The sequence below is a fragment of the Sitophilus oryzae genome, unplaced genomic scaffold (genome assembly GCF_002938485.1).
Source record: "Sitophilus oryzae breed Bouriz unplaced genomic scaffold, Soryzae_2.0 scaffold_125_pilon_pilon, whole genome shotgun sequence".
Lineage (NCBI taxonomy): Eukaryota > Metazoa > Arthropoda > Insecta > Coleoptera > Curculionidae > Sitophilus > Sitophilus oryzae.
In genome coordinates, this window is record NW_022145904.1 from 203,042 (window position 1) to 230,994 (window position 27,953).

The following is a 27,953-nucleotide window of genomic DNA, read 5'->3' on the forward strand; positions in this document are numbered from 1 at the left end:
AAAAATTCGGTTCAAAGCAGATAAGATATTTTATTCTTTACCGAGAATTAAATTCGAAGAATTCCTAGTCCCTACTTCTTTGCCAAATTCAATAGTCTCCGCCCCTTTTTACGTTTTAATTTCTGCCACCAGTTGGCAGCATCGACTTATACAGGCACATTGACTAACTATTAATATATAAACAAGGTTAATACCAAAGATATTTTTAAATTCGGTTTGATTTGGTTTGGTTTTAAGAGTTTATTTTTAGAGTTTAAATATCTTTGGTTAATGCTTAAAAATGTTTTCTGTTATGAATTATTTTACTTTTCAAAATTTGATGAATTTCAATTGTTTAAAATAACCTCGAAAATAACTATGTATTGTAGGACCAAGAAATGTTTGATTATCGACAATAATTTCAATCCTAAATACCTTTGCTCAGATTTAATAATGTTAATTTTTATTATACTTATGTAACAATACACCAGAAAGTACTTGAGTTCGTTCATTGATTTCCTAATCCTAGATCTGAAGAGCTAACGCATTCGTGTTCTTTATTGTGACTTGTGATCATAAATAGATGCAATTAAACAAAGACTTAACATTTCCCATTTGTAATTACTCCAATTTGTTTCTTATCTGTTCTGCAACTTCATAGATTTCACAAGAGCTTTAATAACTACCACTACAAGGAGCATCAAAAAGTTTGTAATAAATGAAAAATTATACTATTAGAATATAAAAATGAATGTTGAAAAGAATGTGAATTTGCAGTTAACCAATTACAAAACTATGGTTTCCATTTAAAAAAAACATATTGTGTCATATGTCAAAAATGACAGGCTTCAGAAAAGACGGAGAACGAATTATCTACAACTTTTATCTGAAAACTTTTTGTCTAAAATAGATTATAATGGAAGTAGGAAGCATTTTTAAAATAGTCAAAATTTGTTTTTTTTTTCGAAATATCTAGTAAGCCATAAACGTTTTCAAAACTCTAAAAGCCGCATGTTTCTCCTCACAAAACTGCAATTCTTTCCCCCATTTAACCGACTCTCTAATTCCAGTAGTTTCCGAGATACCCATAGAGAACATCGTAGAAAACTCACCCTGTATTAAAAAAATAAATGTATTTTATTTGTATACAGGGTGGTGACAATTTCGAAACTCAACATTGGCATCTCTGAAACTACGAGACATACGAATTCGGATAAATTAGACCAATGTTCGTTATTAGAAATTTGACAAATGCCTATAAAGAAAACCTCGGTATTAGTTTCCGACTAATCCCAAAAAAAAAAGAAATTAATGCTTTTTTTATAAATGACAATATCTTCACAACTATACTGGGTGAGTCTTAAACAAGTTCAAATATTTTCAGGGCTGGTATATTTCGACCCCAGGAACACGTCTATTTATTACACGAGTTTTTTTTCCCAAAAAAGAGATGTTGAAAATCGTGCATTTTGTTTTAAATTTCCCTGCATATTTTTGAAAACTTTTTAGAACTGCCTGTTCACCGCAAATTTTTCCACGGCTTTACTCTATGGTTACGGAACTAAAAGGATGCAATTACAGAAAAAAATCCGGTGGCTCTCAAATTTTTTTCAAAAAAAATCGTTTTTTTTTAAATTTTCAAACTTAAATAACTCGGTTATTTTGGACTTTTCTGAAAAATGGCAAAGAGAAAATATGTTTCTTTTATCGAGATCTACCAGCCCTGAAAATATTTGCACTTATTTAAGACACTCACGCTGTATATCTATTGCAACGTGATTAGGTATTTTTATATTTTTGACCTCGGCGAGTTAAATGCCGTTTTCAATAATCTTCTAAGCCTTCTAGATTTCGCACAAACAGTCAAGTTTTATTTTCTTCTGGCCGCCATTTCGAATTTTTACAACATTAAATAGACCGAAAAAAAAATCTATAAGCTCAATTCAATTTTGGTCCAATAATCTGTAACATCTCTAGAAAATAAAGATTTTAAAAAAATATGCTCAATATCATGTCTGCTTTGGGGAATCAGTTAACTGTATGTTGTGAGAGTAAATATTTTTATAGATACTTTTTCGTAGTAGAGTATTTAGCATATAAGGGGTTGTTTAAACATTGTAACATTAAAACACCCTGTGCAATAATTTCGTGTGTAAATTTTCTTAAAACATAATTTTACGGTCTTGAGTATTTTGTTTTTTGGATCATGTCAATACATGCTTTGGTTAATTTTTAAGAACATAATGAACTTGCCACCAACAATTTGCAATTTGTTCAATTATCATTTTTTTTTTAAGTTACTTTTCAATATGACAAGCCGGCTTTAGTGATTATTGTGAACTATATACTACTATGAACTGCCCATCATGTTCGACGTTTGGCAAATGCTTGGCAGGAGGGTTGGAGGTTGCGAAGCGGTACCAGCTTCATTAAATGAACTTCAATTGGTTCTTAAAAAAGAATGAGAAAGCAAAACGCAATATGATATTATACGCAGCCTCAATGACAACATGAACGGACGTATACAGGCCGCTATTATAGCAGCCAATGGAGGCATACCAAAGTATTAGGGTACATTTTACATTTTTTTTCTGTTTGTATACTTGAGTATTACAGATGTTTTCTTTAATAATGTTAGTTTGGTTTGTTCAGACCCAATATTACTACAAATTCTTACACATTTCGATTTGTGGTCTCTTGAATTTCAGAAGAAATTTGACCATTGTTTTAGACTTAAAATGCCTAGAAACATTATTCACAGTTTAATAGAGTCAGAATAGTGACACTATCTCAACAGGGCTAACGGCAAGTTGCAATAGCTGAAATTGTAGGAGTTAACCAAAGCGATGTTTCGCGAATATTAAAGAAATTCTGGGCGAGAGACGAGGTTACAGACCAGCCAGGATGGGGTAGAAAGAGAGTTACTACTGCTGTGCAAGACCGTCAAATATCCCTAATTACACGACGCAATCCCCTGCTTTCTAGTACTTCTATTAAAAATGAGTTAGCTCGCCTTGAAGGAGTAAATGTTTCAAGAAAGACCATAGCAAGAAGACTCCATGATAGAGGATTACTTTTAAGGAGGCCTCTACGTGTTCCGAAGCTTAATTTATATCACAAAATGACGCGACTACAATGGGCTGAGAAGATGAGAGCAAATGGACCTAATTGGAATTTCGTCATGTTTAGTGATGAAACAAGAGTATGCCTAGTCTCAGACTCGCGACGAACTTTGGTATGGAGAGCATCTGGAAGACGAGCATGCTTGAATGCAGCTCAACCCCGTGTCCCGTTTCGAGGGGGAAGCATTATGGTATGGGTAGATATAATACGCGGAGCTCGAACTCCTCTTATTTTTATTGATGGCACAATAACAGATGCCTCATATCTTAGAGACGTTTTAGAGCCTTTTGTGCGTCCATTTCGAGGGGCAGTGGGGGATGAATTTGTTTACATGGACGATAATGCTCCTCCCCATCGCACTTTAGCGGTTCGCGAATTTTGTGAGGAAGGGGGTATAAGAAAACTGTGGTGGCCACCGATGTCTCCATATATGAATGTGATCGAGCATGCTTGGGACATGCTAAAACGCCATATTGCCAAAAGGAATGATCTTAAATGATGAGAAATGACCTTAAATGAATTGAAAATTGCTGTGCGCGAAACATGGGAAGCCATTCCTCAACATCTTCTGGACAACTTAATTGAGAGCATGCCACGTCGTCTCAGAGCTTGAGGTTCGAGGAGGCCATACAGACTGTTAGTTGTGAGAAATAATTAAAGTTGTTTTCTATATTTTCTGTTTAAAATGAAATTTGCTTTTGTTGATTTTCACTCATTATGAAATAAAATTATAATAACAGCCTAGTTGCACTTAGATTTTTAATAAAAGAATCATATTATGTCCAAAATAAAATAAAAATATCGATATATGCAATAATTTTGACCATGTGTGTATTTTTCTGACAGCGCTTTTGATCCTTTCGATTATAAATCGCCTAACCTTTAGTATAATCATACATATTTGGACTTCCTATCTCGTAATAAGCCCGATCCAATTACACCAAAGTACGGTAACGGTATTGCTCACTGTCGTAATCGAAGGTCTCGCTTCTAATCAAGACTCAATTCGCATTGCAGACATATCTCCCATGACTAATATCGAAACAGAAATTAATAAAACATCGAATAAAATGTGTGTACGCTCGCGGTACGTATGACATTTTACCATTTAAGCGAAAAAAAACCGTAACATTTTTAGGCAAACGGTGATTTGTTACAATTGGAATAAAGACAAAGCAAACAATAAAATACCTTTTCGAAGGTCGGTGAAGTGAAAGGACTCGGGAACGAACTATCGTTAAATCGACTTTTAAAAAGTTGTGCGTACGAGGGTGGTCCGATAATTACTCGTGTAGTCACGATGTGACGCTAACAGGGATGTGTTGGTAACTGGAGTACTATTTTTATGCAACACATTGACATTTAAGTACTACATTAGATAAATAAAACCGCACATGTGCGAGTCGGACTTACCCACCGAGGGTTCCGTGCAAATTTGTAGGTACCTGGTGGCCAATTAAGAATGGACGCCCGCTATATCTCAGAACCTGCTTATCGTATAACTATGGGAAAAAAAATCTAATAAGTAAATCGACCAAGAGAAATCGCTGGAAATTATTTTCAAGTTCGAAAAATGTCCGCTAAGGGCGTTTCGCTGATTGCCAATCAGAAAAGAGGGGTTTTCTCAAAAATATGCAGGTGAACAGGTATTTTAAATATTATTATTGTAATAATCGAGAAATTATTATTTTTTTGATATAGAGTGTTTTGCTCTATCTCATAAAATAAAGTGGTGGGGAAGGTTAAACTTGCTTTTAGTAAAATAAGGATAACTCTGGTTTAGGTTACACGATTTAAACAAACTAGGGCTCGTTTAAAAGAACTTTTCTTTATTAATGATCTCCAGTATAAATATTGTTTCCATAATTTTTTCGTGGTAGCTAGAGGGCGCTGTTTGACATCATAACAGATATTGCGCCTTTGCATAAAAAAAATAAATAGGAGCCTATATTTCTCTTTACACAGTTAAATAGAGCACAAAATTTCCAAAATATCAGCGTAAACCGCAACTTTCTATCTTCTTTCTAACCGGAGATATTAAGAGAACCAATCATGTTAGGGTGCCGCTTAGGATTATATAGTCTAAAAATTAGAGTAGTAGGCTAGGACACAAAAAGAGGTAAATTGGTTACGTCAAAATATCAAAACACATATTTTAATTTCATTTTAATACCATTTAATTGTCATGCATATTGAATCTGCTGACCTAGGTAGGCATGGAAATATGCCGCTCCAACGTCTCTATGTATTAAAGTAAGTGGTATCCAAGAAGCTCCACACATTCATAGCAAAATAAGCGGCACAACTACATCAAACTACACCAACTGCATTCATCGAATCAATTTCATCATGACGGATCCCCTAACAAAATTGGAAATTCATCTCTTAGAAATTATGGATAGTTCATGTCATTCTGAGAATTAAAAAAGTCCAATCATTCGCCATCCTAGAATTCCTGCCTAAACTTGTACCGACCAACTGGTCGTTTGACATCATCTATTATGATGTCAAATCAGCGCCCTATAGCTACCACGAAAAAAATTATGGAAACAAAATTAATACTGGAGATCGTTAAGGAAGAAAAGCTCTTTTAAACGAACCCTACTTTGTTTAAATCGGCTTAGCCAAACCAGAGTTATCCTTATTTTAATAATAGCAAGTTTAACCTTCCCCCACCACTTTATTTTATAGAGATAGAGCAAAACACTCTTATCAAAAAAAAATACAAATTTCTCAATGATTACAATAGTAATATTTAAAATACCTGTTCACCTGCATATTTTTGAGAAAAACTCTGTTTTCTGATTGGCTATCAGAGAAACGCCCTCTAGCGGACATTTTTCGAACTTGAAAATAATTTCGACCGACTTCTCTTGGTCGATTTACTTATTAGAATTTTTTTCCCAAAGTTATACGATAAGTAATTTCTGAGACACAGCCGGCGCCCATTCTTAGTTGGCCACCCGTTACATTATAAGTAAACTTTAAATAAAGACTACATATGCCCCCGGATTATCTTGTAGACTGTAAAATGTTTAAGATGGGAGTTAATCACCGCGACCTTACAGATCTATTTTGTTCCCCTTTCTTGAGTTATAACGAGCTATAACTCCCCAACTAACATTTTTTGTTTTATAATGGTAATGGTTACGTTTCGATAACCTACTTAATAAAACCTAAAAGCCTATCAATTGTTCGCGAAACGTTTTCGTTACCCTTATGACACCCCTATAGCACTTAAATGGAGAATCTTATAAAGGTAACGGTGACCAAATTTTAGTATCTTATAAAACCTTTAACGTGACCTTTACTCTCCATTTATTGGTAACTAAGAGGTTATCGTTACCTTTATAAACCATAAATAAGTTTTATAGCGGCAAGGAATACATTTTCGTTACCGCTTTAAAACCTTTAATATTCCTTATAATAGCCATTATAAAACGCCCCTTTCTACAACGTTTGTTTGCAATATATTCTATTTCAGGTTCTTGTTATTATTATTCAGCTTGTACTTTAAAGTTGACAGCAATGAATTTTCACTTTGATGAAAATGGCGTGTTATAATAATTATTATAACAACTTAAACACTCTGTAAGAATTCCATGAGGACTAAATTTTATTGGCATGGAAAATTTATCGAGTAATATTAACATTTTACCCTTCTTAAAACTAAAGCGCCCCCGTTTAGAACTTAAATATAATTTATTTTGTAAAAACCAAAAAATTAAAATAACGTCTCATGGTTTGTTTTTTTACAAATAAACATGCTTTTGAAAAAATACGTCTTAAAGCTTCGGTAATATTGCTTAAAATGTAATATTCTTCTTTTTTATGTAAGTACATACAACACAAACATAAAATGATCGCCTTATAAAAGGACGTCATGTTCGCCATTTCGCCTTTTAAAAACCTCTAGTTTTATATGGATCTTTAAGTAATCATCAACACCTTAAAAACTCTTATAACACTTTCCTAGGCGTCTTATGGGAATTTTGCGCTTGCAATAAAACTTTAGGTCCTTTTATGATACTTAATAGTTTTATAAGTTACAAAAAAGGTTTTATAGAAACTTGACCATTGACCATAACCCCACTTTTTGATTCGCGCGTTTTGGCTTTTGTAAAACATTTTTTTTCAATGCACTTCAAAATTGTCCAAAACACAGAAGATGGAAAATCAACGCCGTCTTTAACCAATTTTCCCTGATATCTATACATTCTTCCAAAGGTCATTTGCCCCTTCATTCATCGGTGGCAGTCGATTAGTCGAAGTATTTGGCAATATATCTTCTTGAGGAACGTCTAAGTTTTGGTAATTTTTAGTAGTGGTGTGTGGTGTGCTTTCCAAAATATTTTCACGGGTTTTAACGCACTTTCTATAAAAACTGCTACTGTATTTAATTCTTCTTCCATCTCTTTGATTTACAAAAGCAAAACAGGAACATAAAACATAACCTAACCTTAAAAATATAGCGCCCCCTATTCTACACATGAAAGGAGTTGCTACTGGGCCTATAAGTTTTATAATGTTCTTTAGGTTTTGTAGTAGCTGTAGAATATTTATTAGGTGCCTTAGATTTATAAGGGTTTTACGCAGTAAGCTATAAAACCCCAAGAGTAAAAGTTTTAAAATAAGATTTTTAAGAATGCTATAAAACCCTTTTAAAAAAACCTTAAGTAACCAACACCAAAGGTTTTATAAATAAGGTAACGAAAACATTTTGGATGCCATATTATAAAACTTCAAGTATTTTGGTATTTTTTCGAGGTGTTACAAAACTTTTAAGACCAATAGTGTTCTTATAAGACTTTAAACACTCTTATAAATATAAAGGTTCCTTATAAACCTCTTATAAATACCCGTTACCTTTTAATAAAACTTTAGGCTCCGAAAAATGTTACTTGGGTCATCATACAGTCTCGGGGCTTTAACGAAAGCCAGTATCTGACACGGCTCTACGGAAGCCAGCTCTCCATCCTCGACATCAGTCGTACCAAAGTTCATGGCAGGTACGGTCGACGTCTCGGCGCACGCAGTGATAAGGTATTCTGGTGTTTCCCCATTTTCCTCACAGAATTTGCATTCGCGGTTGTTTCTCAGCTTCAGCCGACTGAGATGTTCGTTGAAGAGACAGTGTCCTGTTAGAAACCCCGTGACAATCCGAAGATTGTTTTTACTTAAATCAAGGAAAATCTTTGATTTTTCTCGGTCGTAAGTTCTGAGAAACTTTTTCGAGTATCTTAGACCGTTGGAGGACACCCATTCCAGGTTAGGAATGGAGTCTTCCAGGTTCTTCAGTTCCGCTTTCGGTTAGTTCCCGCTTAGAAAAATCATGTTTTAGAGAAAACTAGAGACGCAAGAAATGATTTTTTATTCTTATGCATAATGATTTGAATGTACCCCGTATTATTACTAGAGATACGTTGTTCAAATACAGGAAATATAAGTGGCCTATATAAAAAATGACTTGCCAAGTAAAATTATGATTTATCGGCGACCACCTACCAATTTAGATTATCTTTTTAAAGCTTAGCTGTGTCGAAACTAGGTTGTAAATTGCAAATATTAATCGGAATTTAAAACCCTTTACGTAGATGCTTAAACGTTTCGCAATTCGCACGTTTCAAATTATGATTTATGTGCATTAGGTGGGTTCAGACGTATGCATATTTTATTTAATAAAATATAAAAAATATCATAATTTAGTTTACTGCAGTAACGTTCAATAAAATTACCATAATTTTTTTTAACCATTAATGTTGTAGAGGTATAAATAATTAGGATTATATTTTATATATACTCATTGGTAGAGGCAGTTAGATATCTAGGCTGTAGTCTTAAGCTGCGTATAAATATGTCGAGACGAGTGCGAGAGACACCCGAGACGAGTCAACCTCAAGCGGATTTGAAGTTGACTCGTCATATTTGGACGGGGTCTGAGCTTCGAGCCGAGCCTATGCTCAGTCGGACGGCGTTGTCTCCGTTTTTTCCGGAGCCTTTGGCGAACCATCAAAAGGATTGGGGCGTCTATTTAACCAGTGGCGTATACACCGCGGCTCCGCGGAACAAGTGCCTCGAGTCTCAAGGGGCTCGGATTCCACATCCCATTTTTATATAAAAATAAATATTCTTTCCTTTATTTGTAATAATGTTAATAATGCATCCTAACTAGAAATATGCAATTTTATCTTCTCTAAAATAGTATAGGTAAGTTAGCCAAAGTAGGTAAATCTCATATACAAAGATTTATTAGTGATTTCTGTTATAAAAACATGGAAATTTTATGAAAAATGAATAAACGTAATGAACTTTTCGTCGAGTTATTAACGGCTCAAACGTAAACTATGCGCTATTTGTGCTGAACGGAATTAAAGATGTAAAACAAGCTTCTTTACATATAGGATACATAGAAGATAAGAGAGGCAAATCGAGTGTGTTGAAAAAGGTGGCCATGCTATCAGAAGTTCCTTACGGTACTCTCATAAATAAAGGGAATCGACAAAAAAAGGAACGATCCGATATAGAAAAATCCAGAAATTTGAACTATCCAGACTACTAAGAAACTTAATTTATGGCAAATATGAAAATAATAAAGTTCCCGCCATAGAAATAATTAAAAAAAACTCTCCGAGCTTAAAAAAAACTGTTCAGAAAGCACAATATGGCGAAGGTTTAAAAAACTGGGAATTACATTTAAAATTATATACATATTAATAGTTTAAAAATTATTAATAAGCGTGCTGCAATGATGGAAAGCCATAGAATAATAATGTGGCAAATTGAATACCTTGAAAAAATATACAACTTTAAAAATGAAGAAATGCAGATATATTATTTACAATATATGTTCCAGGTTAGTTATTGGCATTTAAATGTAGATTTTTTTTTTAAATTAATAATTTAAATCTTAATTACTTAAATTTCTAATTTTTTAAATCAATAAAGTCGAATTAGGTCTTATCTTACAGCGCTTTCAGATGGAACGGAGCGTCCGCGACTTCGAGCAAGTACCATGAGCTTATAATTCTTTGGCTTATATGAACAATTTCACCTGGGTCGCGTATGCTCTGTCCGGATGAGCTATCTTGAAAAAACATCCGTGCTCTGCGCGTACGGTCCGCTCCATCTGAAAGCGCTGTTACTCTATTTTAAAATTTTATAGTTATACAAACTACATACAAAATATATTATTGAATAAAATAATTAAAGACTCAAAAAAACGGCACTGGCAAAAGGCTACGCCGCCGCCGCTGCCGTGCCGTTATCTCCAGGTATCTCAGTCGGCGTTCTCCAGTTTTTTTTTAATGTAAACAGTCCGAATATAATTAAAAATTTATCATGAATTCCTTTAATTTATCTAGCTTGTTTTTTTACCTATTTTGAAATTAAACAAACATATACAAGGTGTTTCAAAAAAACATGTTCCATCTCTCGTGGGGAAGTTCCTCACGTAAAAATAAGATTTATTTTTTATATCAACTAATCCAATTCTACTTTGATTCGTAGCTACAGGAGGTTAAAATAGTGTTCCCAGCCGTCCTCTATTCCAGAAACAGTCCTCTTTTTGATCTGATTGTCCTCTTTTCTCTCACGTATTGAAAACTTTGTTGCATACCAACTTCAAAATCTAAAAAATATTCGTTTATCGCCACAATGCTTTAAAGAATTGTTAATCTCTGTCTTTTCCGACTGATTTAGTTCTGGTCCTGGTAGTTTTTTGTATAAAACAGTGCCACCATCGTCGATTTTTTTCGTTAAATGCGAATAAGAAAATATCCCGATTATATTCTGGCCTTATCCCTTATTATTTTTATTTACAAGCGATCTTAAATTTATAACATATACATATATTTTATTTAATTGTTAACATTAGGGTAGTTTTACCAATAATTGTATATGTGTGGAATTCCACTGATATGTGTTTTAAGTTGTTTGTTAAATTTTTAAAATTTTTTGATTGTATTTTGCTCTCTTAACTTTGTAGTGTCCCGAAGATGGAAATAAATTTTGCGAAACGTCGACAAATTTAAAACAAAGGACTTCTGTTGATTTTTTTCGATCCTAATCCAATTAAAAAACACAGTATACTTAAATTTATTAATTAATTTTTTAAAATATTGAATGGTATGGAATAATACTTTAATATATTTATCAATATTTTAAAGTATCGATACTTTATATTCAATACAACCGATACCAAAATATCGATACTGCCTCAGTATCGCATAGCCCTATGAAGAATTTTGTGGGTTCGCCAAAGGCTCCACTGAAAATGGATAGCCGCGAGACAACGCCGTATTTCTGAACAATAATCAGCGGTGCAGTCGACACGTGTACCCAGGTAGTCATACCTCTCTACTCTTTCGAGCTCCTCACCTTCCGCGTACAGATGTTCATTGGGCACTCCAGTTTTAGTGACAATCATGTATTTAGTCTTTTTAACACTGAGTGCCAGACCATATTCTCGACTAGTTGTGATGACGTTATTTAACATATTCTGAAGGTCTTGCATGTTTTCAGCGAGAAGAACTGTATCGTCCGCCTAGCGCAAATTGTTCAGTGGTATGCCGTTAATAATATTAAAATAATATTTATTGATTTTTGAGCCCTTCAAAGCGTGAAGGCGCTTTTTATTGTGAGGCTCAATGTTTAGTCTTGCCGTAGTAGAATTATCTTTGGTCTTGCATAAAATTGGAATGGGGTGAGGGAGGGTTGCGTCCTGTCACCATTTTTTTTAATATCCCCTTGATGATATTCTAAAGAAGAACAATTGCTAAGAATCATCGTGGCATATTATACGTGTTAGAGGATCTGAGTTATGCAGATGACATATTATGTCTCCTTTCCAACAGTCACGCGGATATGGCATCAAAGCTACTTGACTCAAATGAAGCTCTAGAAGATAACCTGGCATGAGAAACCTGGACTCTTAAAGCGGACATTATAAGGAAACTGCAAGTCACACAACGCCCAATGGAACGAAATATGCTGGGAATAACCAAAAGAAAGACCGTAAAAGAATAGAGTGGATACAAAAATAGACTCTGGTAATACATGTCATCCACAGAATCAAATTCCTCAAGTGATAATAAGCAGGACACCTGGCAAGTAGGACGGACAACAGATGGACCACAAAAAATTACAGCATGGTACCCACAAGGAATTAAAAATCCTAGAGGAAGACTAAACCTGAGATGGGTATGATATATTAGGAAATTAGCATGGATAACTTGGGCCCGCATAGCCAACAATAGACAACAATGGGTCCAACTAAAAAAAGAGTAAGTGAGGAAGGTTACATCATAATTGGAAATGGTTGAACAAGCTGAGAATGATGATGATGATGATTAGGTACACTTGTTACGCAAATTAAAAGTTATGTAAATTATTTTATTTCTGTGTGTGTCAAGTGTGGACAAAAAATTAAAAACTACTATTTTCTCTTTATATTTGTAAAATTTACACAACAGTTAGGTACTTTAAAATATTTTTAGCTAGTCTAATTAATACAGAATTCTTTATCAAGGCTGTATAAATTAATTATAACAATAATATGTAATACGTTTAAGATCAATGACCTGTTTATTATTATTATTCCTATAGCATTGTGAATATAAAATATATATGCCAAAAAATAAATAATAAAATGCTACATTTTGGTAAAAGGTTTTTTCAATGACCAGCAGTTCCACATAACATCAAATTAATGAGTAAGGACATTTATTTTTACCAGTTGCGAAGATTCCTAAGAACGCAATAATAAGTAATATTAGAAAGGTAAATAATAAGATATGTTCCTTTTTTGTTGAAAAGAAAAAGCACTACAAAGAAAATGTCAAGAGTTTTAGATAGCATAGTAAAATATAATCAAATTATTATAAAATTACATTTAATTACCGTATATTCAGCTTTTTGTTAGTAGTAAATTATATATGTCATAAATTATTTATTTTATTGCAGAAACGTATGCACGTAAAATAATTTTAAGTAAATTTCTATTTAATCGATCGAATAAAATGTATGTAGTGTCATTAAATATTAAATAAAGCAACAAATATTCTATGTTTATGACATAATATTGGCAAAGTGTATGAATATTTGATTGCTGTTGTATAAAACGGGCCACACATTATACAATTTATCGTACTGCAGGTTGTACAACACAAATTTGATTCGACCGTTTGAACGACAGATCGGATGCACTGTTGTCCACGAACTTAAACTACTAGTTTAATGTCTGTCGTACAATAAATCGTTTCCCAGTTGATTTTGTCTTGTTCGCCGTGGCTTTGTGTTAGTCAAAAAGGACAATAGCTGCAATTGTGGTAGTTTTTTTAGTCGAAGATAAAAAAACCCTCCCAAAAATTGTAAAAATATTCAAAAGTAGCGTCTGCTTTTATTTATTTTAATTTTTCCAATAGATTCTCATAACATGCACTTCTTTAATTTTTGTTTAAGTATTCGTAATTTTTTACATCCCACACACCCATGGTAACGATATATTTTTATAAATTCTGACCAAAACTTTTATTTTCAATTTTTATGAACTGTATTGTACTTAATTTACCACGAAAAATGTTTAGATTTCGTTTCAACAAGAAGTGCTTGCACACAAACTTTCAAACCTATCGTATCTACTACTGCGTTGCAGTGCATTGTACTACAGATTGTATGCATGCTGTACTTCCGTACGATACGACAGAGTCTAACTGTAATAAGTTGCACTACAATGCCACTAACTATCCAACTATTGATCCAACGGTCGAAACTATTTGATTTTGTACAACTTGTAGTACGATAAATCGTATAATGTGTGGCCTGTTTAAGTAATAAATATTTTTATAATTAAAATTAAGAACATAACAAAATATGAGAATGAACCAGAATTAATAAGAGAGAAAAGTTATTTTGGTTTTTCATACATTACTTTATTTAAAAAATAAATCCATATATGATTGAGTTGTGTGAGCATGATTTAGTTGTTAACAAAAATGATATTATCATATCTTCCCCTAGGAGATGCAAGACCTTGTCGTTGTCGAGTACCCTGGTGTCATACCAGGCACCCTCTACTGTCTGTGGGCATTGGCCATGTATCATATGGGCAGAGGACGTGGGGGGTTTTAGTTTAACTGCCCGGACCAAGAGGAGACAACCTCACCAAAAACCTAAATCCTATGATGGCGGGATTAGGTCTAGTCTAGATAGAAGACTAGCCTCTGCTGAGCTGGTCTCAACCTTGGGGCACCAGGGAGCAACCTACTGTATTCTCGTCTCCCTTACTTCTACATGCAGGGCTGTGTAGAGGTGGATTGACTAAACCTTGCAGTGTATCACCAGTTTTGTCAGAACTCCAATGTAAGGACATCGAGTTGGAGAGTCATCAACTCGAGAGAGGAGAGCCACACAATACGAATTGACCTCACATTCAGAAAGGCAATAGGAAAAGAGATTATAGATCTGAGACAACGGTATCAGGTATAAGGAGAGACCAAGTTAAAGGAGTGGAGAAAATTGAGAGCTCCACCTTTATTGAAACCTCCAGCCTCCACCTCAAGGGTACCTGAGCTGAAGACAAGCTCCTCGACTGTGATGGCGGAAGACTCAACCCCAACTGTAGAAGGGTTATACCCTTGTAGAAGGTAGATCTCCACTCCTGAACAGTTTTATTGTCAGAGGAGGATGGGAAATACACTGTCCCTTATAACAGGAAGATCCCCATTCATGATGAGTTATAGAGTTTGATACTTCAGAACTTAAAATCATCTCTACTAAAGTAAATGTTAGTAAACAATAATAATATGAGTTTATAATGACAGTGGTATTACAACAACAATAAACAGTTTTTTAGAAGTTTGTTTATGAGGAAAAGCAGAGGCTTGCTTTCAATGCTAAAATTGCTGTAGATCGTTACCGTCTTATTCAAAAGCTAATATGTCCAACAAAAATAAAGCTATTGAGATGAGTCAAAAATGAACTTTCATCTTTAATTTAGAAAGAGATACTAAAAAGTCAAGTAATTTAGCTGCAAATTGCTTAAAAAAATCATCAAAATCGGCTCATTAGAACAAAATTTATTAAACTTTAAAACACTTAAAAATTTTAAGGTGCTCGTTTTTCCCAATTAATAGTACCCATGAGTGTAGATCCGGCGGAAATGGAACCTGGTTGCAGGTCCATGAAGTTTGACGTAACTCCGGATCCGACTCTTTTAAAATACCGGATCTAGAGAAGAAGAACCTACCAGCTAGCCTAATAATCTGGCAGTGTATCCATTATACCACGGTTTCTTTTAAAAATATAACAGAAAACAGTATTTTTGTTTTCCGTACATAATCAGGAGTTTATTTTTTTCCTTAAACAGCCTCTACACTATTCCCGAAATGTTTTACGAAATATTTCTGGAAATATTTCGTAAAACATTTCGCAAAACATTTCAGGAAACAGTACGATAAATATAAACCCGTGTTATAAAAATTAGTCCCCATCTATCCTGAAATAGATCGAGACCTGCCGTAATTGGTTGTTTATTTTTTTTATTGTTAACCCAGATTACCAGATTAACAATAAAAAACAAACAACCAATCACGGCGCGTCTCGATCAATTTCAGGAATCGTGGGAACTAATTTGTATAACAGGGGCTTATATTTATCGAGCTATTTTGTAAAATAGCAGGAGGCAATCAAGGTCAAATGTTGCGGTGGCTTCAGAAAAATAAGTAAACATAGAAAAACTGACATGAAAACATACAAGTTATCGATGGTAAATTAATTTGGCTATTTCTCGAAGGTTACACAAGAATATTTAGTTTTAATGATTGTCGAATATCATTAATTAGAATATAGTGAAAAAATATAAAACAGTGACTAACTAGCGGTCTACCGTTGATCGGCTTATAATCCATGGTATTGCGCCTCATGAACAAAATATACACAATATCATTTAAAAAATCGTCTAGTTATTTATTATTTCTGGTTATGGTAAAGTAACATTTATACTGTAGTCTGTAGCAAAGTTTAGTTTACAAATTTGGTTTTGTTATTCTAGTTTTAATTGTCTAAATCCTGCATAATAAATACTACTTGAATGGATTTATATCAAACCATGCTGGGTGCTAATAAGGGTATCATTTATAGATTCCTCTTAAGAACAATAAAAGAACATTGATTTTAAATAATGTCCGTGGACCATACTTTTGTTGACATCGGGTCAATTAATAATTTTACCAAGCGGATATATTGATAATGTTACCAGTATTACTCATCAAGCAATACTACTGTTATATTAATCAATTAAGGCCGTAAACAAACATATCATATACAATTTTATATACTAATTCATTATAATAAAATTAAATCATAAAAATATTGTAATTATATTCCTGCAGTTTAAGTGAAAAGTTTTGTTCCTAAATATCTACTATGCATATAATAAACGCGTGTTCAAATATTAATTCTGTGGAATATATATATATATCAATATAACATAAAACGAGATGTAATTAACGAAATATCTTCGTAACAACAGCTATTTTAAAAACGTCTAGGTTTACTTATTTCACTGAGATTTATGAAAAAAAATCCTTTGCCTCGGACACAGATACCGCCACGTTTTGGAAAAAGCTCAAAACAAAATTGAACGAGGCAACAAAAAACGCCAAAAAAAATCACCCCACGGCCTCCTCACGAATGGTTTTTTAGGCGCTATTAAGAATCGAAAGTAGGTCGAGGCAAACTGAAGTGGGTCAAGACAACTGCAAATAAATCGACATGCGTCAAAGTTGGGCGACGAAATGCGACCTTGACATGTTTCGAAGAGTTTTTCACGTAGTGTAGACGCTCTTTAACAGTTAATAAATAAAGATATTTAAAATGACTCACCGGTATTTGAACAAAACTTCCGTTATTTAACACTGGATGCGAGTACAGGGGCACAACCGGCACAGAACCGTTCTTCAGGTAAATCGGTCCCTGAATAGGAGTCACGGGAGGCACCGGATCGTCCTCGTCCTCGTAATCGTAATCGATGACCGCGTGCACTTTCGTCTTGGCACCGTCCTCCGTCACTCTCGTAAACACCGGTCCCTGCGGCTGCTGATTGGTCTGCGCCCCTTGGGGCAGCTGGTAGGGCCCCTTTTGGCTCTGGTGGCTTTGGGCTGGCGCCGGCCCATTTTGAGATCCCGCCCGAGCATAGTCTTCGTTCAAAAAGGGTTTTTGAGGTGGTGGGTAGGAGTAAGGCGTTTGGTAGGGTGGCAATTGGTGGGTGGGCGGTTGAGGAGGTCGGTAGAAGTTGGAGAGAGGGTTTGGAGTGGCGAGGAAAGGCGAGGTGTAGTTTAGTAAGGCCATGTTGTTGGGGGAGTGCTAGAGGACGGTCATTGGTGTGGTTTGGTGTAAAGTCGGTTCTATTTTCTGAAAAAGATAAAAATGGGTTAAATAAAACATTCCGTCACATTATTTTTGAGTAAAGTATTACCAAAATATAACTGTTTAATATATCCCTTCAACATCAGAGAATGTAAAGAAAATGATGGTACGGCTAGGCTTGTCAGATAAAATATTCAAAAATGTATGACCTATTTTGAATTATCTGTTTTAAATAAAAATAATGATTTATGTGCATTAAAATTAATGGTAAAATTCTGTCCATTTGTGTCCTACATAATATATTACGCTATTGCCATTCGTTACAGCTTAATTTAATATTATATTATTGCTAGCGCAACATATTTCAGAAAATAACGGAGTACTCAATAAATCACTTCAAAGCGCAATTCTATAATATAATACATAGTTAATATCAGCATTTATTAAAAATGCCAAGCCAAACCAAAATAAAATGAATAAAACATTAAAAACAAGCGAAGTTAAATAGATTTTCGCTGTAAGTAACGTACTTACTGTGTGAACAAAAATTGATTATGATTTCTGTATAGTACCTGCATAAAGGAGATCAGTTTGGACTAAAGATCAATATCGCGAAAACCCGGTGTGCTTCACTTGGGTAAAAAATGTATATGTGCCAAGCGACTGCCAATGACTGCGAAGAAGACGGCTTATATCTGCCATGTAAATATAATCGACTGATGCCAACGATTGCCAGCGACTGTCAAGAAAATGTAAATGTAATTCCACCCGCGGGACACCCCTGGCGAAAACAAAACTAATGGTTATTAGCAGGCAAGAATTTGATATTTTGCATCTTACTATCAACGAAGAAGTTATCCAAAAGAGCAGCTAAATTTAAATATTTGAGAGAAATTCTAATGAAAAATAGGATTGTTACGAATAAATGAAAACGCACATCGGAATTTGTAAAAAGTAGGCTAACTAAACTAAAAAAATGTATTTCTCCAAAGAACCTTGACCCTTAACCCTCTGCTGGGAATCCTAAAATGTATGGCCCATATTATTGTATGTCGTAGAAACATTGTCCCTTCACATGAAAACATCAAACAGAATAAAGCATTTAAAAAGAACAATAGAACGCTTTGAATCTCATCGGCCCAACATGTTTCATAATATCTTATTTGGGTCACATACACAATATCCATACTTGGGAAACTCATACTTTGTTTCGAATCTTATACTCTAAAGGAAAATCGAGGGGGAAATACAGACTGGAACGTAATCAGTATTCATGGGTCCGCAATATTAGAGATTGATATGGAATAGCGGAAACATATTTCGCCATTCAAAGAAAAAGGGTCCGCTACGTGGGGAGTGAACAACAGAAACGAGAAGAAGAACATATGTCTTTTTTCTTCTTCCGGTCCCATATGCAAGCTTTCAAGTTGGGATCATTATTTGTATACTCTCTTCAATTGATTGTAAGGGTATTGTCTTCTGCATGACGGAACATGGTTGTAGAATGTAGAATGAGTGAGAAGGGAGGTTAATCACTGGGACCCTAAAAATCTATTGTGCTCCCCTTCCTTGAGTCATCACACAGCCTGTAACCTATCATACCCCTGTTGTAGAGGGGACAGACATTTTCTGCACCTCTTTAACTTAGTCTCTCCTTAGACCTGATATCGGTGTTGTCCCGTATCTATAATAGAAGATAGGTCCTCTTTCTCTATATTCCTCCTTGGATTTGAGGTCAATTCCTATTGTGAGGACCTAACCATGACCCTCCTCCTTCGAGTTGATGTCTCGCCAACTCGATGTCCTTACATTGAAGTTCTGACCGTAGATAAGGCTCAGCAGGTAGGTGGTGTCTTTTTCCCCTTCCTCGGCAGAAAGACCGTGATGGCGGCCCCTTTAGGGATGTTTTCTGCCTTCACTGCGACCAGTTCCGGCCCTGGCCAATTTTTAAGCTTAGGTGCGATTTCCACCAACTAATTCACCGATTCGCGAGATACACAATCTATGAGGATCATGCCCACCCGAAAGTGTATCCCCGCAAAACGCAGCTGACCCACATTTTGTTGATCGTTGTGTTGTGATCCGATCGCCACTACTTCGTCCAGTATAGCCTCTTCTATAGACGTTTGCTGGTCGATGATCAGAGCAGTCTCTGGACGGAACGTGGTTACCGCGTCTGGTATCCCGCTTCAATCCCTGATGTTCAGGAGCCATGAGTGCTGTTTTCTTCCTGGCCCTCTTCGACCCTTAATTTTGCCCTTCAGGACCAGTTCCGTTGCGAGTTCCTCTCAAAATGTGCTCCAAATACAACATTTTCCGGGTCTTTACTATATTAAGGAGTTGTTTTTCGACACCAGCTTTCTGCAGGACTGCTTCGCTTGAAATGTGATCGATATACGAGATCTTAAGTAGTCGGCGGAGAGTCCATATCTCAAACGCATCATACATAGTACATAATCACTCTTAGTCGGAGGTCTAATGTCTAATGGTAAGCGTTGTTGTAGGAGGATATTCTGACGCCTTCGAAAAGTTGTTTTGGCCATGCTGATCCATCCATTTGTTATTGACAAACCTCCTAATAATATTAACATCCTTTATTGTTTAAAACTTAATATTTAATTTAGAAAAAGTAAAATTAAATATCTTCACAAGCTTACAATAAGGTTTTAGATAATCTGGCCTCACCATACTTTTCTTCTGCTCTGCATTGTTCCTGAAGGAAAGATTAAAAAAGACATCAGCCTTGCATATACATCGCTGCAAAGAAAAATTTAATATTGCAGCTTGCTTTGAAAAATTGCGCCTGTGTTCTGCTGCAATAAAATTTTGCTTCTTTATTACTATTATCAGGTATGCCAATCAAAGGCATGATAGTTCTTGAAATTAACACTTACCATTTAAACTACTTGATAGAAAATCTCTTAATCTCTAGGTTGTACCCTCAGGTGAATTAAGTATGAAAGTGTGTTTTAATTAGAAAATTATATGAAATACTATTAGAATTGTCTGTGATATTTGATATTAATATTTTTCTATACATTCAGTAGTAGTTGTTAGTCAATTTAAGTAACTAAGGTCAGACGCCAAAAGGAAAATATGACTATGTATGCTAATAGCACTATAAAACAACTTTTAATATTACTTATAACTCCTGTAAATGACTCATTATCTCGATAGTAGTTTGCTTTTCTATGGTGCCACAAAAGAATAAAATCAACAGATACACAGTTCTGCTATTAAGAACTTTTTGATTTATCGTTATTGAAACAGAATAAGATATAACATGAGATTAGTTATTAATAATTATATATCACAATTGTATTAAATATAAAACTGGTGCTAACGTTTGTGGTAAAAAATAATATACATTTCCATTGCTTATATTGGTTTACAAGATCAGTAAACAGAATTTTTAAGATTAGGTTGACTAATTCATCTAGTTCGTTAAGGTCGATTTGTTTTTAGTTCTCCTAAGTTAATTAATATTCAAGTAGTAATGAATTGCAATCTATTAACAATATTTTCTTCAATGAAAAGTCACTATACATGTCACAAAACACGATTAATTACGAATAATATACACGGTGCTGTTTTATTAACTGATTTTTTGTAATTTTTTCTCCTATAAGCACCCAACAACGTTTAATTATATTCAATGCGTTACTATAGGTATAGTAGTTGCATTAGTAATAAGCTAAAACGTCAGTTTCTGCTTCGCTGAGATACAAGAAATTTCCCACGATACCATGGTGGTATGATTTAGACCAAATAAAGAACAATGACATGTTTATTTTTCTGTTACAGTTTTTTTTCTAAAATGGTCATACTCAAGTTAAACAAGAATTAATGTAAATAAAACAAGGTTTGTCGAAATGGATTGTAAAATATCTTAAATAAATTTTATTCATAATTAAAAATGACTTGGATAACAATGTGACTACGTACGAGTTAGGAGTGTCTATATAATGTCACCCTTTTAACTAGTTGTGTTACGTATAGATGTTATAAACTAGAAATAATCCTGTTTTATGCGAAAAAAAATATTTTGAATACCTACTTTCATCGGCTTCATGAATTAAATTTACATTTTTGCATGAATTATTTTCCATTTACTCTACAATTTTATAACATACAATAGTATGTTATAAAAAGCAAAGTAACATTAACAAAGTAGTAGTAACATAACAAAAAAAGTAACATTCATTATTTGAAATTTCAAATGTATAGGTACCAGTGGCGACTCGTGAGTATATAGGAAGGTGAGGCTACATGAGGTTAATAATTTTGTTATATACTATAGGGGAGATCGGGGCAAGTTGGCGAAGTAAAATACAAAAGGCTCCAAAACACGAACTAACGGGTTTAAAAAAAAGATCCCATTTCATCTGTTAGTACATTTATTCAGGTACATAATAAAATATAAAAAACAAAATAAAAGTGTACTCTTGAAAAAATATAAAGAAAAAAACAAAAAAGTGCATTTTTCGTAACTTACCCCAGTACCGGGGTAAGATAAGGAGCCTATAGGGGCAAGATGACGATTATAAACAAATGTCGCAGGTATATGTGCCATCTTTTTCGTAGACTGTGCACGACTCGTGCCACCAACTCTCGCACGTGTTACAGTGGAATCCAGTCTTCTGTAGGAGGCTCAATATAGGATTACTGGCAGCCAGGACAAAAATGTCATTAGTTTTCTTCTTCTTTCCTACCTGCTTTTCACGATTTTCTTGAAATACCTTTCTCTTGACTTTCACAGAATCAACCTTCCTTCTTTTAATTTCTTTTAAGTTTTTTCACTGTTTTTCCTTTCCTGTTGGGTGGTGAGATGATGAGAGAAGCCCTTTGTTTAATTCTTTTGGTAGTTTTTATGGGACGTGTATATTTGGGAAAGGGTCTCATTTCAAGTAGTGTAACTCGACTATCAACATTAGAGACTGTTTGACTGGAGCTGGATGAACTTATAGTACCAAGAGCTTGTGCTTCATTGTTTTTTGCAGGATTTTTTTGCTGTAGGCCTGAAGGTTCAAGAAGAGACAAATTCATTGACCTTGCCTGCTGATTTTTTTTGGAAAGCAATGGGGGTTCAGCATCTGGTGTTTCATAGTTTTTATTCTTTGCAGAATCCATTTTATTCAATCCTGAGGGTCCTGGGAGAATTAAATTAACAAGCTTTTCGCGGCGGTGGTTTACCATCTTGTATTTCATTGTTTTTCGTTTTGGCTAGATCAATTCTGTTTGAGCCTGAAAACCCAGGAACTGCTAGTGGTTCATCGTCACTGCTTAAGAACTCGTGTTCTGCAGTTAGGTGCCTTTCACTCACCATAGAAGGGGCAAAATCGGCATCTCCAAAGATTTTGCAATTACAAGACTCAATGCCGCAAGCGGGAAAACTTTTTATGGCTGTTCCTACAGTTGCAGCCCTTAGATAAGCTTGCCCGAACAACTGACCAACTTCTTTATCAAATAGTTATCACAAGTCCGGTTATAGAAAGTTTTGAGAGCTCCAAAAAAACCAACATCCAACGGTTGTAGGCGGTGGGTACTCCATTATCCCTACAATAATTGATAGCTTCCAGTGAAGTGTGAGACGAGTGATTGTCAACGATCAACAATACGGGTATCTCTTTGTTTGGGCGAACAAATTTCACGAAATGTTTAAGGCATAGGACAAAGGCTTCTGTATTCATCCATCTACTGGGTTGAGCTATACCACCAGAGTTTGGAGGATATCCATTTAAAAGATCTGGTCGCATCCTAACTCCTCCAAAAATAAAAAGGGTGGAACGTAGCTCCGTTGACGAATTCATCATCTTGCCTCCGTCAACTTGCCCCAGGAAACATTTTTTAAGAAACAGCAAAAATTAAAATATTAATTAAGTGAAATTAGGTTGTATCTTACCGTCTAATATTTAAAATGTTCACAATAATCAAGATTAACTATGAAAGGGGCTTCTATTTTTCTTTAAACCTGCGAAATTGCTTATTTTCTGGAGCTGGATGTTTACATCTAACAGGTGTGAAAAGCGGTTATGATTTTTTAAACCCGCTGAAAAAGTGATAGCTCCATCTATGTGTAACCCGACGTATTATACACCTAAAGGAATTTATAGAAAAATAAATGGGATTTTTAGGATGTACAGTTTTCTTTAAATCAGTACTTCGTCATCTGTCCTCGTTCGTCATCATGCCCCGACCTCCCCTACGAATATATACTATACGAATATATACTATACGTATATATATACTATACGAATAAATTTTGTAACCTGTGAAGTATTATTCTGCGACGCGTTATCCTTTTTTTAATGATACCAAACCTATTAAATCACATACATACATATATACATAGGTCACATACATGCACCAAGAGAAACTATCAGCCGAACAAAAGAATACGAACTTCCACTAGCCATAGCTTTTATATATCCTAAGGCAATAATAGAAGCCAACAGATAGTGAAACAAGATATTGCAAGACCTAATAGAGAAACTCTCGCCAATATATTATACAAAGAAGCCAAAGCAAGAGTAATGATATATAAAACAACCGTAGAGTTCTCAACTGGTAAAGCGGCAAAGGAATACGACCGGGAGCCGCGATATTCCCAAAGCTGTTTACAGCAACACTAGAAGAAATCTTCTGTCAACTGAACTGGACCAACAAAGGATTAAAAATAGATGGAAAATACTAACAATTATAAATAATTAAAAATAGATGGAAAATACTACTCAACTATCTTTCATCTAAGATTTGCTGATGACATAGTCTGTCACACATACGTCACTGAAGAACTACAAGCACAAATTAATGAACTAAATAGAGCCAGCAATAAAGTGGGTCTCAAAATGAACTTATATAGCAAAAACTAAACTACTGTACAACGAACTAGTGGACAGAAAAGACATTCTAATAACACAGCACTGGAAATTGTCGAAGAACTCGTTGAATACACAGCTCGGTATCTCTATTACCAGAAATCAACAGAAGAATTAAGTGGGCATGGAGTACTTATGGAAAAAACTCAACCATATTCAAATCTAGAATGCCACTTTATCTAAAGAAGAAAACATTCAACCAATGTGTACTACCAGTGATGACCTATGCATGCGAAACAATGACACTTAAAACGGACATCATAAGGACTTACTGCTTACTGCAGGTCGCAATGTTCAATGGAACGAAATATGCTGGGAATAACCAAGCGAGAACATAAAAGAATAGAGTGGATACTACAATAGACCCAGGTAAAAGATGTCATCCACAGAGTCAAATCCCTCAAGTGGCAATGGGCAGGACACCTGGCAAGAAGGACGGACAATAGATGGACCACAAAAATTACAGCATAGTACCCACGAGGAATTAAGAGACCGAGAAGACCGAGAAGACCGAGCCTGAGATGACACAATGATATTAGGAAATTAGCAGGGATAACTTGGGCCCGCATAGCCAACAATACACAACAATGGGTCGAACTACAAAGAGAGTATCTTTGGGGAGGTTACACCAGAATTGGAAATGGTTGAATAAGCTGGAAATGTAAAAGTTTGTAGGACTGAGTCACAATTGGCCCTTGCAGCCGCAGTGGAGTGACCAGGGACCCACTAGTGGTTCACATTGTGGAACTCTCATATGTTGGAAAGTGTAAAGTGTTTTAGTAAGTGTCAACAAGAAATAACACTGGAATTTCTCCTATTTTGTCTGTTTCCAGGCGCCATTTATCCAATTTTGTGACGCATCGATGCGATGTAGAGACAGAAAAAAATTAGAATAAGGAAACAAGGTAATTGTATCATTTGTTATTCCCACATGGCTTTCAAATTATTTATACGTTCCTTGCTGGTACTCGTATTTAAATTTACATTAACTAAATATCTCGGTCTATTAAAATTCCCATTTAATTTTAATGATACATATCATGTTTGAATCTATAAAAAATGCATTAATAGTAAATGTTTAGGAACAATTAATGATTAAGTGAACCTGAAAACGATTTTAAGAAAATCGTTGATAGGGCTATAAAAATAGATACTTTCTAGTAACAGTATTAAAACAATGAAAAATATCACGTAGCAGCGAACAATGAATTACGCATTTAATCAGGACCACGCCTAATGTGTCCTTCCTCATAGTTTGGCAATCAATCATTCATATATTACATACTCGAAACAAATAATATGGTTTATGTTTAGGCAGTGACGGCAGTTGTTCGATACTTTGGGGGTGCACAATCTTAGAAAAAGAAATTGTCAAATATTTTTGGACCACCAAATCGTTAATCCAATAATTAAAAAACACGGTGACTGAAATTTGTTATCTTTAAGTATTGAATGCTAATGTCATTTTAGTAGATCGTGAAGTTAGAAGTATCAATCCAACGCCGATAATCATCCAATCCCAAGATGCAAGTGACCAATTTCAAATATGCTATATATCACAAAAAACTATAAAGAACTAGCGTGTACCCGAGACTTTGTTCGCGTCGAATTAATCATTTGTAATGGTGATGATAAAGCAAAGCAAGAATTTCCACAATATGACGATATTATTATATAACTTGGTAATATTTGAGGGGTAGTTTCATCAAGTTTCAGTTTAAGCAGAATCGTGGTTAATCAATTACCCAACTTTTTGGAACACCCTGTATGATTTTTTAAAAAATTTCAAAATATGTAAAAAAACAAAATAAATTATGCGTGTCCAAGCGTTTTCCCGAAATACTAACCGTTTTTTAAATAACAAATATTGTAATATTTGAGGGGCTTTTTCACACTCTTGGAATTTGAGATTCGAGAAACCCCTCCTTATTGAACCTCTACACCCCACAGCCAATTCGTTTGCCAAAAATCAACTTTAAACGTCAAGCAGTTTAAGCAGAATCGTAATTACTCAATGGTCATATTTTATGAAACACCCTGTATAAATTTTTAAAATATCTTAAAATATGTAAAACAACAAAATAAAATATTTGCGTTTAAGAGTTTTTCCGAAAAACTCACCGGTTTTTAAATAAAAAGTTTTTAAATAAAAAATCTTCTAATATTTGAGGGGCGGTTTCACCCCCTTAGAATTCGAGTATCGAAAAATCCCTTCTTATCGAACCTCTACACCCTAAAGTCAATCCGTTTTCCAAAAATCAGCTTTTTACGTTGAGCGCTTTAAGCAGGATCATCGTGATTAATCAATGACCAGATTTTTCGAAACACACTGTATACATTTTTAAAAAATCTTAAAATATGTAAAAAACAAAATATATCTGTTTAAGCGTTTTTTCGGAAACTTGGCCGTTTTTTAAATAAAAAATATTGTAATATTTGAGGGTGGCGGTGGTTTCACCCCCTTGGAACTGGAATTTCGAAAAACCCCTTCTAATCGAACCTCTACACCCTAGAATCAACCTGTATGCCAAAATTGAACTTCTTACGTTGAGTGATTTGAGCAGGACCGTGACTAATCAGTGAGTCAGTCACTTAAGGATTTTATATATTAGTATAGATTACTGTGTGCCACGAAGAACATATTTTAATTCACCTAGAGAGCATATAAACGGCATATTACTAACTAGCATATAAACGTGCATATTACGTGGATAAAAATATATAAAATGCAGGGATAAAAACATAAAACATCTGAAAATAGGTCTGGTGTGACCGAATACAACAATTCAGCATTATAAAAAAATGTAAAATCGATTCTAGAAAATAAGCTAGAGATAAGAAATATATCATGCCAAAATTGGAAAATTTGATGCAAAAAAGAAAAATACTTCAAGACTAGTTGTAATAAGATTCATTACTGTCATAAAGAGAATCACTGTTTATTTTAATAAGAAACAACTCTCAAAGTACTAAATTTATTTATGACAGAAGAACTTACAAAGAACAGGCTTTTTAGCCACAAAAACGATTCGAAATTATTTTGTCTGGACTGATCGAGGGAATATCCTTACAAAGTTAATCTTAAAGTCTAAAGTCATTAGTGCTTGAAAAACGTTATGATATATTAAGAATTTCAGAAACTTTGCTGGCACAAAATATTTCTTACGATATTGAGATACCCCATTATAAATACATCATAATGGATAGAAATGCCAAAATGTAATTCCAGTTAATGCCAATTAGTGCTTAACTAATCTTATCTCTAATAACAATTGTTTAATCTGCTAGTAATTTACATAAATAATAATTTCTGTTTGAATTAATTGGCTTGAAGCGTGCCGCACCAAGAATATTGTTTGTTGTACATTTTCTGTCAAATTTATTAGCAGTAAAACAATATTGCATATTAATATGACATAGGATAAGGCTTTCCAGATGGCAACATATTCTGCGAAGAAAGCTGATGTTTCATGTACCAAAGTCCATCGGAAAGTCGACCCGTTGATAATATTTACACATCCAGTATCAGTTTGTTTTTTTGGATATATGATCATTTTTCTGTTGTATTGATCTAGGATTGTCTGGAATTATCGTTGGTATATTTTAGGT

General features: G+C 34.5%; 2 protein-coding genes across 2 annotated transcripts in view; both read right to left on the bottom strand.

Moving 5' to 3' along the window:
- Nucleotides 1-1,909: 1,909 nt before the first annotated feature.
- The window catches only part of LOC115874283 (ATP-dependent helicase brm-like), a 41,781-nt gene continuing 15,737 nt past the window's right edge, over nt 1,910-27,953 (bottom strand). The window contains exons 2-4 of the mRNA XM_030889389.1: nt 16,984-17,511; nt 11,454-11,644; nt 1,910-1,952 (exon numbers count right to left, since the gene is read on the bottom strand). Of these exons, the coding sequence (XP_030745249.1) occupies nt 1,910-1,952; nt 11,454-11,644; nt 16,984-17,448 (699 nt within the window). The 5' untranslated portion in view covers nt 17,449-17,511. The remainder of the gene's footprint in view (nt 1,953-11,453; nt 11,645-16,983; nt 17,512-27,953) is intronic.
- LOC115874284 lies at nt 22,631-23,279 on the bottom strand. Its single transcript, XM_030889390.1, has 2 exons — nt 22,994-23,279; nt 22,631-22,920 (listed from the first exon to the last, which is right to left on the bottom strand). Exons 1-2 carry the CDS (start codon nt 23,277-23,279, stop codon nt 22,631-22,633), a joined length of 576 nt encoding a protein of 191 aa, XP_030745250.1.

Excerpts from the sequence above, each read along its gene's own strand:
- LOC115874284 (XM_030889390.1), bottom strand. The coding sequence starts at position 23,279 with ATGATGAATTCGTCAACGGAGCTACGTTCCACCCTTTTTATTTTTGGA. Across the intron at positions 22,921-22,993 it reads AGTACCCACCGCCTACAACC|TTGGTCAGTTGTTCGGGCAA; the intron begins GTTGGATGTTGG and ends TTGATAAAGAAG.